Source organism: Bidens hawaiensis, unplaced genomic scaffold (assembly GCF_021521415.1).
Source record: "Bidens hawaiensis isolate Kalapana, Puna unplaced genomic scaffold, B.hawaiensis_p1.1 tig00002477_1, whole genome shotgun sequence".
NCBI classification, from domain to species: Eukaryota; Viridiplantae; Streptophyta; class Magnoliopsida; order Asterales; family Asteraceae; genus Bidens; species Bidens hawaiensis.
This window is the reverse complement of record NW_027491136.1, coordinates 674,810-689,814: the sequence shown is the minus strand read 5'-3', so window position 1 is coordinate 689,814 and position 15,005 is coordinate 674,810. Positions and strand designations below refer to the sequence as shown.

The 15,005-nt window shown below is 34.0% G+C and overlaps 1 protein-coding gene across 1 annotated transcript; it reads left to right on the top strand.

Annotated features, from left to right (window-relative positions):
- The first annotated feature begins 10,435 nt into the window (after positions 1-10,435).
- Positions 10,436-14,705, top strand: LOC143619575 (FKBP12-interacting protein of 37 kDa-like). The gene is made up of 14 exons (XM_077091466.1): positions 10,436-10,583; positions 10,658-10,700; positions 10,783-10,844; positions 11,990-12,057; positions 12,165-12,201; positions 12,298-12,382; positions 12,489-12,553; positions 12,645-12,722; positions 13,189-13,236; positions 13,481-13,534; positions 13,754-13,915; positions 14,009-14,078; positions 14,186-14,241; positions 14,352-14,705. Exons 1-14 carry the CDS (start codon positions 10,557-10,559, stop codon positions 14,517-14,519), a joined length of 1,023 nt encoding a protein of 340 aa, XP_076947581.1. The 5' UTR covers positions 10,436-10,556; the 3' UTR covers positions 14,520-14,705.
- The last annotated feature ends 300 nt before the right edge of the window (positions 14,706-15,005 follow it).

The following is a 15,005-nucleotide window of genomic DNA, read 5'->3' as shown; positions in this document are numbered from 1 at the left end:
ATCTCCAATGACGGAAGCTTGCCTAAACTCGCCGGAATTTCACCGGAGAATCCGTTACTGCTAAGATCAAGTAACTGAAGGCTGACGCACGAACCGATTTCCACCGGAATTTTACCGGAGAATCGGTTATTACGTAACACAAGCTTATTCAGTGAAATCAGTGATCCTGTGTTATGATTCAATGAGCCTCCGATTAGATTGTCGGACACGTCAATGAGCTGGAGAGATACAATGTCGTTTAAGCTCTCCGGTAGGGTTCCGGTGATCGAATTGGAATGCACATCTAGAAACGTCAAATTCCGGCAGCCAGATATCTCCGGCGGAATGACTCCGGTCAGCCTATTGGATCCGAGATCGAGGAAGTTTAAATTCGTCAAACTACCAATTTGAATCGGAATGGATCCGATAAGCTTATTATTATTGGCGCGAAACCGGATCAATGACGAGCAGTTACCGATCTCATCAGGTATTTGACCTAATAAACCGTTACCTAACAATAATAACTTATTCAGGTTTTGTAAATTAAACAGACCTTTCGGAATTGGTCCGGTTAACAAATTCTGTGACAAATCAATTGCTTCAAGTTTTAGACAATTCGAAATGGAATTAGGTATTGCACCTTGAATACGATTCTGCCATAAGAATAATAAAGTTAGGTTTTCAAGCCTTCCGATTTCAGACGGAACAGTACCGGTAATCCGATTATTATCAAGTTCTATATGAGTTAGACTTCTGCAGTTCACGATTTGACTCGGTATCGAACCGGATATCCGGTTCAGCTCAGTTGAATCTCCTGTAACGAGGTCAGGTTCTGAAACGTTACCGGAATGACTCCGGTTAATGAATTCATTGACATGTCGATCACAACCAGCTGCATGCAGTTTCCGATCTCCGGTGGAATAATTCCGATTAAGTTGTTCTGCCATAGCAATAGATTCTCTAGGTTTTTTAAATTGCCTAATGTGATCGGTACTGAACCGGTAATCGAGTTCTCGTATAAGTAAACGCTTCGGAGGTCCGTACAGTTGCCGATTTGGTCCGGAATTTGGCCGGAGAGTAAGGTGGTGTAAATAGCTAGGGTTTGAAGGTTTTTGAGATGACCGATTGTTGAAGGTAGAAAACCCGAAATGCTGGTTTCTGCAAACCCCAAGACTAATAAGTTAGTGCAGTTGCCAATCTGTTTTGGTAATGGGCCTTCAATGTTCTTGTTTCCACCGGCTCGTATCACTTCAAGGTTTTTTAATTCTCCTATGGTACTCGGAATGATTCCGCTAAACTGATTATCGTAACATGTCAACACGACCAGGCTCGTAAGGTTCCTGATGTGATCGAGAACCGGACCTTGGAGCCTGTTCTTGTCGATGTAAAGCTCAACGAGCTTTCCGAGTTGAGAAATCTCTTTCGGGATTTGACCAGTTAGCCCGTTGTCACTCAAATCCAAGTGATACAGGTTGTGTAACGACCCGATTGTTTTTGGGATTGGCCCGGTAAGATTCGTGCTGGATAGGATGAGCTTTTTTAGAGTTGACAATGAAGTGAAATCAGAGGGGATGGTTCCATGTAAGTCAATGTGACTCAAACTTAATTCAATGACATTGTTGTTGACATCACAAGTGACACCAAACCAGCCACAAGGGGTTTCATTGGTTGAATCCCAGTTGTTTAAAACCTCTAAGTTTGGTCCTTATAAGGTTTTTTGCCATGAAATAAGAGATTCACCTTGTTGGTTGAGGGAGAAACAAGAAGTGATCAAAACAAAAAATATAAAAAGTGAAAACAGTGGTTGAAAGAGAGGCATTACAAATATGCTAAATCAGTTGCAAACTCTGATGAGAAACAGGTGAAGGAAGGGGGTGAGTCTAGGGAGGAACAATGTCATTTGTCACCTAGAGTTTGTTGGTTTTATAAAATGAAAAAAAAAAATAGTGGAGTATTAGTAATGTGACACATTAAATGACTAGGTACAACATATAATTGCTAATCGTATCCTACTCTCACAAATTTGGTGGGGTACGTGTGCTTAGTAGAGAGTGGTACGCTTAGATGCTCCCATAAAAAGATGCTGACCGGATACGCTTAGCACAACGTTATGTAAATGGTGACCCGGAATCTGTGGATCTTAGGACATGTAGACCATGATGTTTGAGATGAATGAAGTAAGACATAAATCCATCCTTATGGGTATAGTACAAGGATACCGGATACAAACAGACCGAAAAGTACATCTGATCTTATAATCTATAAAATTATACAAGCAGCGTTGTCGTATCACTTATAAATGAGGGATTGTACAGTGCAAGTTTCAGGGTCTACACTAGTTTAACTTGTTTTGAAAAATAATAAGACAGATCTGAGTCGAGTAGAAAATGAAACTGCAAATGAGTTCTGTACTGCATGACTTTTACCACCATCGCATGTGACATTTTCGGTTACAAACTATGAAATAAATACAGATAATCATGTTACCACTTATATTTATTGTTTTATTTTATACTACATTTATTTGAATTAGCTGAAGATTCAATTTTTTTTCTTCCCACATATTATTTGATACTGTTAAGAATAATTGATTATAGAAATATAGGAAAATGTAAGTGAGGGAGATCACGTGACAAGAGGATATGTGGAGAATATGATTTGGATTTTGGTACACTTCGTAGTTAATAATCCAATCCGTGTTATGGAGTATGGGTGTTATTTGTTTTACTTAAATTAGTGTACAAGTACGTCCATTTTCAGGAATCTATGCACGAGAGTGTTGTATAACTCGTTAGGCATTAGTCAGTCAGTGTAGTAGGAACTAGTGATTAATTGGATTGGAATTCATGTGTAATATTTTCATACACACAAACACGAATTAATATATAAAATTTTCATTTTTGACCGATTATGGCCAGATACTCAGATAGCAATAAATAGGCGATTAGTCAGTGGGGGTACCGACTAACACTTAATCGGAGATTAATCGATGCCTAGACGGAATGTTTACAACCAAGCACGAGACTCGATTAGAGAGTGTCACGTGACGCATATCTAATATAGTAATTTGTGTGTTGGCCTGTGCATTGGAGAATTCCTTTTTAAGTCTTTATTTTAATGTGAAGAAATTTTAATATTTGGTTATACTTTGGGAAAAGATATCAAATGTCATAGTCTGAAAGGTGTGTATGGGGTGAATATCATAGAAACTCAATGTGCCTTATACTTTTACAAATAATCTTTCAACATACATTTCATAGTAGAGGGAGACATTTAACTTGTTGATATGGACATTGATGGTACTTGATATGAGCCTTTGCACTCGCTTTGGTCAGGATTTCTTGCTTGATATTGGGGATGTTAACTTCCTGCGTTTGACGAATTAAAACGTAGCACACCAAAATGTATATTTGTGCTTGAGTTTAATCTAAAGGGATTCATGTCCGTTTTGGGTCTAACTCATGAACACGGGGTCGACATGGTAGTTTGGAGGTTGACCCGTTCAAATATTGTACTTGTGGATGGTGGATGCATTGAATGAGATGTTCATACCCTTAACACAATGGTGCACATGCTGGATTGCTGGCTACTTATGTAGTTCCTTTTTATAATTATTTGACTTTTATATTGTTACACGGCTCAAGGCACTCCATTTGATACAAATTGTTATTGACATGTTGTAAAATAATAACATGATTTGGAAATTAGTAAATTATGTCTTGGTTTTGCATCTAAATACCATATTATTATAAGTAAGCTACGAAAACAATTATGCATTATCACAAGTAGTGAACCTGTTTCAACGGTGATGATCAGTCTAACCACCATTTCACAATGTCTTTGTTTATGTTCTTATCCTGAGCACACAACTGCACGCATACCATTCATTGCTAGATTTGGCTTTATTGGGGGAGTAACCGAAGACGACTAAGGTGATGATGTGGTGTTTAGAGTTGTCACCAGTGGTACGGCTATTTAGAATATTATTATACACTATCAACAACAAAAATAATAAAAATAATAGATATTTTATAAGCAAACGAATCGTTATCTAAATGAATGAGTCATAACTTACTTGATTGGAAAATTAAGCATAATATAATTGCAATTATGACTAGCTTGGTTATTGAGTAGTGACAAAATACAACAATTATTAGTGTTAACTCTATATAACTTAGACAATGAGTTAATCATAAAACAACAATCATCATATTACTATAATATAGGCAAACATTATGATGGCTTGATAGAATGTGCATGGAAATCTTGGGTTGTTCTGTTTATATATTTTTGTGCAACTTTTTCAAAGTTTTTATCATCACTTTTACAATAATGATTTAGAAAATCTATGGAATCATCGATGATTGATGCCTGATTTTCTACTATTAAGTTATCATAAGCCAGGTTGATATTTTCGTTGATCAGATGTTTAAAGAACTCTTTTTTGACGATTATAAACTTATTATTTATGTTTTAATTGTATACTACATTACTATTAGTCTATTATATTAATACAACTACCTAAAATAAATAATTGACTTTAGATATAGTTAAGATTATTTTACAAGAGGTGGCTAATTATCCATGTGCCTGTGCGTTTTTTTAATACAAATCAAGCTAAGTTGTACGTTCAAAATCCAACTTTTACTAGTTTTATCTTTGTGAACATCTTAAGTTGCATCCGTCAAACGCAACTTGCATCTAACATTTTACATGATCTTATTACTTAGCAAAGTATTGATTTTGTCTCGTTAGTTTTCCACAAAAGAGTTTTCACGGTTAACAACATATTGTATATTAACATTCATGTCAACGTATAGTATCAATGTCTAAGAGATGTGTCTTCCACATCCATGTATTGTGATATCAATGTCGAATATACACCTAATTTAAATCAACTGTATTAATGTTTTATGAGGTTTTAAGTTAAATTATTCAAGTTATGGGCTGCCTAAAATTGAGGAACGTGAAGGACTAAAACTAAAACTATAGGAATTGGAAGGACAGGCTCATAATTTTAATAAATGTGGGCTTGTAATGCCTATTGTGTTTGTAAGGTTTTATTATGGATACTTATAAACTAGAGGGTGCCGAGTGAATCTATGAACTATAAAATGAGCCATTGATGTTGATAATAGTGACAAACTTTGATATTTTGATTTTATAAGTTTTTTTACGATCAGCCTTTAATACTTTGTAAGAAATTAAGAAAACACTTCATGTCACGTCTAGTTGTCTTAAGATATAAATGCCATTACATTTATGTTTATATCATACCACTTTATTTGTTATAATTAAACAATTTCATTTAGACCAATATAATTATTAAACTACATGCGTTCTTACTTTTGTTGTTTGAAGTTGTAATGAAGGACAATATCAAAATTTTATTGAGTGGCATCAACTACACATCAACAAAACATCTTATTTTTATTGAGTAATATCAACTAAACATCTTATTGTTTTTCATAAAGTCAGTATAAAATTATTACTTTTTTTGTTTCAAGCATTAAATCATTGTTTGTTCTTGACTAAACATGTTAAATACATTTAAATATAATTAAGTCATGATTAAGTGTAATTGAACAATCATTAGTTAGACACTTGATAATTACACTTCAACCGTTCTCATTCTCTCTCAACGTCACCATCTCCTTCGTCTTAGTTATCCCTCATGACCACATCTTTTTCCGTGATAAATTTGTAGGATAAACTATTCATAGTAATAAGGGGGTGTTTGGGATTGCTTATTTTCATCAACTTATAACTTATTAACTTTTTGAAAAGTAATAAGGTGTTTGGAATTGCTTCTATTGTGAGAGAAAAAGTTTCATAAGTTACACTTTTGTAACTTATTAACTTAGTCAAAAGTTATAAGGAGGTAAAATAAGGAATCCCACCCCCTAAGTAATCTACAATTTGAAAGAAAATAAATACAATATTACTATTGAAATAAATAGATGGACAATGAAGAAAAATGTTAGATATCGATTCCGTAAAATAAATATCACACGCTTCATAAAAGAAAAACATATGTCTCTCAGAATACAACAGTCGAAGCAATATGTACCGACGAAGATAAACACACGGACATGAAAACGCGCATGACAATCATATGTCGTTGCTCGAAAGAATTTATGAACTTATATTAATCTCTCCGGCGTGTCTCAAGTAAATGTCACAGCCCCGACCCCTATAGCCCGGGAGGGGAGCCGTGAACGTTGAGTGGTGGTATCGATGTTTATTAAAATAATTTGCAGCGGAATATTTCATCAGAACCGTAGTTAGGAAAATTAATCAGAGTTATAAAAACACCACAATTCTTATTTCATAAACTGGGATAAAAACCCATTTTTTTATACAAACATAAGTTTTATAGGGATAATCCCTAATTTACAAAACACGTTTCTTTATTCTGGTGACAAGCCACTTATTTAAGCTGAAAGCCCGCATGCATCATTCATTTGTCTCTAACAAGTCACCTGAAACATGTTTAAAAATATTTAATCAGCAGGAAATACTAGTGAGTACATTTATTTATAAATGACACATTTTACAGTTACAACATTAAGATGTTTTTACATCTGTCTGCTTACAAATTACCGAAAGGTACTTGTCACTCGACCGTATCTGTGACTGTGGTCATATTACTTATTGGCTAACACTTGTCCAATAAGTAACATATAATAGCCCAGTAGTCAAGCCTTGTATACAAAACCCCACAATACCAGTGGTAATCAACCCTTAAGTCTACAGAGACTTAATCACTGTAATTTAGTTTAAATCTTTTGAAAATATTTAAACTATCCGTCATGAATTTAATGGTTTTGGAAAAGCATCATGACAGTGTTGGAAAATCAATTGTCTCACGCAAATGTGAGTTATGCAAAAATTTCGAATGTCTCACCTTGCAAGTTTATATTTAACAAGCCTTCTGATGTTAAGCACCTAGATTAAGCACAATGTAGTATATCTATATTAGTATAAACCCATAATTATAACGATAATCACGAGACATGAAACTTTACACGATGGCACAATGTCATACCCTGTTAAGGTAGAGCTTTTGGATTCGTGTATAAGTTCCTTTCGATCGGAGAGGTACCGTTACAACTACTCGGGTATAATATCAACCTTATATAAGAAATATGAGAGAAAGTATGATTTTTGGGACGAGTTTGTGAAGTCCAGATTGCTGCCCTATTTATGCTTGAATTTGAGCATCTTCGCATATCGCGAAGTTGCAGTAGGTTTGCTGACTCAGCCCTAGCTATGCCACGTGACTCGATACATGTCAGGCTACGTGTCAATGTTGCGTAGCTTTCACGTCACATCTTCGCGTATCGCGAAGATGCAAAAACACTGAGGCATCACGTATCGCGAAGAAGCTTAAGCATACTTCTTCGCGTGCAAAAACACTAAGGCGGCCCTTAAGCGGCTCGCGGCGATGCGAGCGCCATCAAAACGCCCCTCACCCATGCGCATCGGGTGCTTCACACCCTCTGCTAGGACTACTGGGTGTGATTTGGCACATAAGAATATTATCTTGTAAACTCTCTTTCTTATAAAGAACTTACAAGTTTTGTAATCTATCGATGTGAGACAAGAGTTAGAAATCCTATTTACACCATGGTGAAAGCCTTCCATTTTCTTTCCTCCATCAATGTGGGATGGAAATTTTCCTTTATATTTTCCATTCTTCATTTTACTTTTTCTCTTTTCTTTCTCATTTCTTCATTTCTTTCTTTGATTATTTTATTCTTTATTATGGTTTGTTATAGTAAATACTATAGTTTCATAGTCACATAAAAAAAACTAACAAATCATTTAGCTGCATTAAAGCAAAGTATTGTTGTACTAAACATCTTAATAGAAGTTTATACAGTTTAATGAACAGTTAGACCGAGTGGAATGGACCAACAAGCCAGACAGGTAAACTGTCACCACCGACAATTCGGTTATGCTTATTTAAGTCGTTTTAAACTCTTGTCATTTGTTTCTGTACAAGTTATCACGCAATTGTTTCTTATTAGGAGAAAAAAACTTGAGTAAAATATGATGTTGGAGAAGAAGCAGAAGACATATCTCACTTTGTAGTTGTGTGGGCGAACATATGCGTATACACCCTAAAATAGCTTAGAATTTGGTTTTCAAAGCTTTGAATTTGAACCCGAATTTAAATAAAAAATTTGGAGATTTTTACTCCAAGGTGAACACAACGTAGTGATCAAAGGCAAACAATCACAAAACAGATTGGTTTTGAGGTTGTGATCTTAGTTTTGTACATTTAGGGAGAAGATAGTACCTTAATATGGGCTTCGCCAATTAATAGTTAACCTATAAGAGATGGATTCATGAATATACAGTTTCATCCTATTAAAGACTGGACTACAATGATGGGCCCTTTAGAGAAAACCCCAAATACTTTTGGTATAAAATAAATTTAATCCAGATAAAGAAGTTCCTCTCGACATATGTTTTTAACGAGGTGACATAACTAAGCGTATTTAGTGATAACTAAGAGTGAGTGTTATAAATATATTAACTTATCAACAATTGCATAGGTAAGCTTTATCATATACTTGCAATGTTATTCAAATAGTTGTAGATTGATTGGGTTTCCTACTATATACAATAAATACTTCTGAGGGTATTTGGGATTCCTTATTTTACCTCCTTATAATTTTTCATTAAGTTAATAAGTTACAAAATTGTAACTTATGAAACTTTTCATTTCACAATATAAGCAATCCCAAACACCTTATTGCTTTTCAAAAGATTAATAAGTTATAAATTGATGAAAATAAGCAATCCCAAACACCCCCTTCATGTGCTCTTGTCTAATATACTTAGTTCATAAAATATATTTTTTTCTCGATACATCTCTCTTATTGTTTAGCTATTAATTTTGTTTCATAACAATAATTGTTTTATGCTTTTATAGTCTTGTATGTGCAAGAATCACTAAAGGGGTTTGTGCTATTGGAAGGTGTGAAAACGAAATTCAAATTTGGTATCAAATCGGAATATAACATTTTAACAACAACAATAATAATATTATGTAATTTCGGTTTCTTGGTTCACTTTCATGTTGGGGTATTTTTTGCCTATGAGAAAGCCCAGCAAATATTTATCTTACGTGGGTTCTATTATTATTATTATTAAAAAGAAAAAAAAAACAGGAAACTAATTGATGTTGGTTCTTTGGTGGGCCGAGACAAACTCCACAAAAATTGATGTGGTGTTTTTTGTTTTTTCTGATGGGCCTGTTCCACGTGAGTTTTCGTAATGGGCAAGGAACAAAACAAAAGGAGGTATAAAGGGTTCTTTTATGATGCGAATTGTATTCAGCCGCACAACACAACAAATATTGGTTCATGTTTTTCTTGAAGCATTCCTCTGCCATCGAAGTACTTAAACAGAGACGAAGTGAAGTTTGTGATCCAAGTTATTCTTTTGGTGTTTTGTGAAGATAAGAGACGTGCCAGATATCGATTCATTCTCTCGTTGATGATATCTCTTATTATTATTATTTTACTCTTTTGTAGTTTGGTTTCATATACTTGAAGTTAGTTTGTGTAAAGTATATGATGATTTGTGTATGCCTCTAGTTTTACCTAGAGAAGACTTTGTATTGCTTATTATTGGTGATAGTGGATTTGAAGCGGCTCTAGTAGTCCCGTGGTTTTTTACTCTCGCATTGAGAGGTTTTCCACGCTAAAATTTTTGTCACTTTTACTTTCATATTACCCTATTTGTTTGCATCCTCATTGGTTCATTCGGGTCGGGAAAAAGTTTAGCCAAACGAAGATTAATTCCGCATTTTGTTGTTTACCGTTCGTGGCTAGGTGGTCGTTTTTCCCAACATTTCAATGAAAATGAGTTTCGATTAGACTAAATTTGACTAAATCAAAGCTAAATAAGATAAATTTTGCATGGATTGAGATTTCTTGAACCAAAAACTAATTACCAATTTGATTTGGTTTAAAATAAAACCATGTTCGAATAATCATACACTTTATTAAAAAGTAGTGTTTACATCGATACAGAATACAAACGAGCAACAAGCTGCGTCGCTAGCTCATTTTGGATAACAAAACCAAGTCTTATAAAAATTACACATATAGATCGTGAGGTCATAATGCTACTATTCATAACCTGTTGGACACGAAGTAGCTTTACAGCCTCAGACGTTAGGAAACCAAAAATATCAAATACGAAAGGTATAAACACGTGTTGACTGTTAAGACATGCTTCCTTGTGTTTCGTCACTTTGCACAAGACAACTTACAATACTACCCAAGCTAGGATACCAATACCGATATCATTATTGAAAATACCTTATTTTCTTAAATTCTTTGGTATTGGTACCGGAACACAAAACACCTCTACTGATATTCTCAAATTCTTGGTGCTGATACCAATACCGAAGTGTTCGGTACCAAATACAAAGCGTAAACACAAAACCTAAAAGGCTGGTGGTTAGTGTCGAGCCGGTAAGGCTTCTGGTGATTAGTAGCGGTACATCAAGTAAACTTTCAAATTGTTGCCCAGTTTTGTTATTATTGTTAACATCTATGGCATCACGTGGTCACATAGACGACGTAAGTGTGATAAATTTCTAAGGTTTCTATCTCTTAATTTGGTCTTAATCTTCATTTTGCTAATTAATTAATAGGATGATGATTTCGATGGGGATTTTACCGGAACCAGGCGTCCAGGTTATTATTATTAATATTCTCTTAACTTAATCATCATCATTTTTCTTTTAGGTTTTGATTTCGTAATAATGATTGATTTTAGGCACTAAGAGAGGATTTGCAGATCTTGATGATGATGAAGACGATATCTTTGGCTCCAAAAAGGTTTATATTATTATTGCTTATATTCAACCTTAACTTTGGGTGTATGTTATTAAGAGCCCTAAAGCAACAACCTTATTGCTAAGAACACATGAAATTCTAAAAACACTTTGTTTCCTACTTTTCATACCATTTTAGTGCTTTGAGCATATAATGTAAGCAAATGAATAACTTAGACTTGGACCGACAACCTTGAGCCCTCTAGGTTCTGCTACAATGACCATAAGACACTAAGACACTAAGGCGATATGTTGAAACATATATTGTCTGAAGTATATGAAGATCCTAGGATGTAATGGAGAACATTAGATCATCCTAGACCTAGAGCATTTTACATAAAACACTGAGTCAACGAACGTTGTGCCTTCTGTCTCAAGTTAAATTTGCTATTACTATTTGTTTGCAACCGGTTTCTTTTGGTTACCTTTAGACGAATTTACATCATATGTTTGTAGTTTTGTTGGTTTTTATTTGCTTTAATTGATTAACATCTAATACAAGGGTTTACTTTCTCTTGGAAAACAGTTATTTCCACAAGCAGTTATTTCCGCTCAAAACAGTTTATAGTCCCTGAATATTTACGTGGCTGATGAAGTCCTTAAAGTTCGATTATGTGGTTTAGTCCTTCGATTTTTTTAACAAGAGATGATAAACATTAGTGCCTTAACTTGTAAATCAAAAAATAAGTTTTGAGGAGTTAAATCACTCACAACAACAATTCTTTATATATTTCTGAATAAAGAGTTAAACTTGTGAGGGCTTATGCGAGATAATTTTGAGACTAAATTGCATTTCAGTGAAAGTTTGCTTTTTTGACAATGACTCTTATTTTTACTTACAAAACATGATCACTCGTTATATCTCTTAAAATATATTTTCATGTAATATTTCAAGAGGTGTTTTGAATTTAGATTGTTGTGAAGTATCTAAATTGTTTTTCAATATAAATTCATCAACACGAAATGGTAAAAGTTTCCATTTTTTTTTTGCTTTTTGAACAAACAATCATATATTTCAAATTATATGGAATATAAGAGTTGTCACCTAAGAAAACATTTTTATCTTTACATTTCATTATATAATTTTCGTTGTCAAATGAGTGTTATTTTGATTATTTCATGCTTATTACTGCTTTGTTTGTATCTCAGGCTAAGTCAAAAGTAGAAGAAACTGTACCAGGTGTGACTACTGGGATGATTTTATCCCTTCGCGAGAGGTACTGTTAGCTGATATAGATTATATCCTTTTTGAAGTACTTATAGTTGGATCATAATTCATACATAAATCAACCCGTGCACATCTTTCTATTTGTTGTCTTTGTAGTCTCCAGAGCTGTAAGGATAATCTTGCAACATGCCAAGTATGTATGATGTTACTTTTACACTTGTTCTAAATGACCTTTTAGTCTTCAAAATCCTCATGGTATGTAACATCAAAATGCTGATATTATTTTCAGTTAGAGCTTGAAGCTGCAAAGTCAGAAATTCAAAAATGGCATTCTATATTTCAGAATGAGTCTGTTACAGCAGGCACATCAGTTGGTTGGTTTCTGTAACACATATTACTATCATTTTAAAAGTAGAACACATAACATATGATTTGTAATAATTTATGGGTTCATTGATATATGAACCATTTTCCATGTAGAACCTAACGTTGTTATCGGTTATCTCCACGATTTAAAATCTTCAGAGGGAACACTCAGAGAGCAGGTTACATAATAATGCCTTTGTGTTGGTAATGAAATACCAATCTTGACTTTTGAGTTCTAATCGACATTATATATTGTATTCTTGTTTTCAGCTAGAAAAAGCAAAGAAAAAGGATGCTGCGTTTATAGTAACCATTGCAAAACGGGAGCAGGAGATAGCAGATTTGAAGGTATAGTTTTTGTCAGTTGTGTGAATATATAATGGGCTTATATAGTTATATTCACAGGTTATGTAATAATTGATCTCTTACCAACACTATATCTACCAATTTATGTTAAACAATTGGTGCTCTTAGTTGGATTTTCTCTAGTATTTTGTTTTGTTTTGTTTAAACTTCAAAAGATAATTTACTGGATACTTTCACTTAGGGTTGTGCATGAGACCCAAAAAACCACAGTAACCAAAATAACTAAAGCCAAGCATTCATCATTTGGGCAATTTTTTTCTTGGCCAAAAAATTTCAAGCCCAAATGGCAAATCTGAAAAACCCTAAACCAACCGCTTTTGAAAAACTGAAAAACCGATGTTTGGGTTTTTGGTTTAGTTTGAGCCTAAAACTGACCGAAATCGATCGATGCACACCCCTGGCCTTCTTCACTGCCCGCCTAATTGCTATTTATGTTCTATTATTTCAGTCTGCAGTTCGGGATTTAAGATCACAACTCAAGCCTCCATCGATGCAGGTATGTCATTGGTTATTATAATCTGTTATTATCACTAAAGCCAAAATAAGGTACAAGGTGCCCAACTTTGTACTTTTTTAATTTTGGAGTCAAACTAGCTGCTTTCAACTTTCATAGGCCTTTATTAAGTGCCAAAATGTCAACTACAGTAATGATTAAACCACACTAGAAAAGCTGAAATTGATTATTATTTTTATTTATTTTGTTGAATTTCTTGGTATGGCATTTTGTGAAATTTTTGCAGGCAAGAAGACTGCTACTTGATCCAGCAATTCATGAAGAATTTACACGTTTGAAGGTAAGTGGATCAAGCACCTAGATGTTTTTGATGAAATTGCATAACCATTATCTATATTAAAATCTTTTAAGTTATTTTAAAGGTTCAGTATAAAACTGATGTTGAACGATGAAGCTGTATGGAACATCTTAATAAATATTACTGCCAACACAAGTTAAAAAGTAAAGATACAATTATTACTGTGTAAGGTATTTGTAGTTAATGCTATCATGATTTCAGAATTTGGTCGAGGAAAAGGATAAAAAAATAAAGGAGGTGCAAAATAATATTGATGCGGTTAATTTTACTCCACAAAGTAAGATGGGGAAGATGTTAATGGCTAAGTGCAGGACTCTGCAGGAGGAAAATGAGGAGATTGGAAATCAGGCTAGGGAAGGAAAGGTGATACATTTTTTTAAGAAAAGATTAAATTATCTAGAACTAAAAGGTTCTGATTAAATATTAATGATTGATTCACTTTTTTTTGCCATGCAGATACACGAATTATCAATGAAACTTGCTTTGCAGAAATCTCAAAATCTGGAGCTCAAAAATCATTTTGAAGGTTGACATTAAATCTTCTTTTTGTCTCTCATTTCAAGACTACGTATATTATAAAATTAAGTCTACACTAAATGCTAATCAATGTTGTAATCATATTTGTTTATGCAGGACTTAGCAAGCACATGGAGGGATTGACAAACGACATTGAAAAATCAAATGAAATGGTTTGTTTTTCTTAAAACCTTTCTTGATGTTTAATGAAACAAGACTTCTGTACCTAACTTAATTATATGCACCAAAAAAGGTTAATTAACATGTTTCTGGTTTGTTGCAGACACTAATATTGGAAGAGAAGCTAGAAAACAAGGATGCGGAGATCCAACGATTAAAGCAGGAGCTGGAACAGAAGCAGGGCAAAGCAGTAACCGAGACAGTAGTTTGCAACAAAGATGGTGATGAGGATAACACAAACCCAGTGGACACTGAAAATGAAAAATTGTAAACACGCAATCAATTTTGCAGTTGTGTCTGTTTGGTATTTTTGTTTAAAAAGTCCCGCCAAACATCATGCTATGTGGTGAACGTTTTTCTTCACAAAAAAACGAACATTCGTGTATAACGCTCTGTTTATTATGTTTTGTTTGAAGTTCAGTCGCCATCTAGAGACAAATGGATTAAAGCTTCGAATATGTTCAGGGTCATTCATTTGAAGTAACTTGTTCTATGGGTGCTTAATTGTTTGACTAGTTTGTTGTTGCGTTTAGTTTAAACGTATAAGTGATTTCACGGTTACTCATGTCATGGGTTTGGTTTTGTTGACGTGTTTTATAGCTATTCAAAATGAAATTTTTTTTTCCAAACCGGACTGAACTCTTTGGTTTAAAAACTCTTGTGTATCAAACCTAATATTGCACTTAATCATGGTTCTAACATAAATAACAATAAGAATGTGGTATAATGGAGTTTAGATAATGACTGATATGATACA

What these genes read in the sequence shown, in the direction of transcription:
- LOC143619575 (XM_077091466.1), top strand. Translation starts at nt 10,557, where the DNA reads ATGGCATCACGTGGTCACATAGACGAC. An exon ending in CACGTGGTCACATAGACGAC is followed by an intron (nt 10,584 to 10,657) that starts GTAAGTGTGATA and finishes ATTAATTAATAG; the next exon opens with GATGATGATTTCGATGGGGA. An exon ending in ATAATCTTGCAACATGCCAA is followed by an intron (nt 12,202 to 12,297) that starts GTATGTATGATG and finishes TATTATTTTCAG; the next exon opens with TTAGAGCTTGAAGCTGCAAA.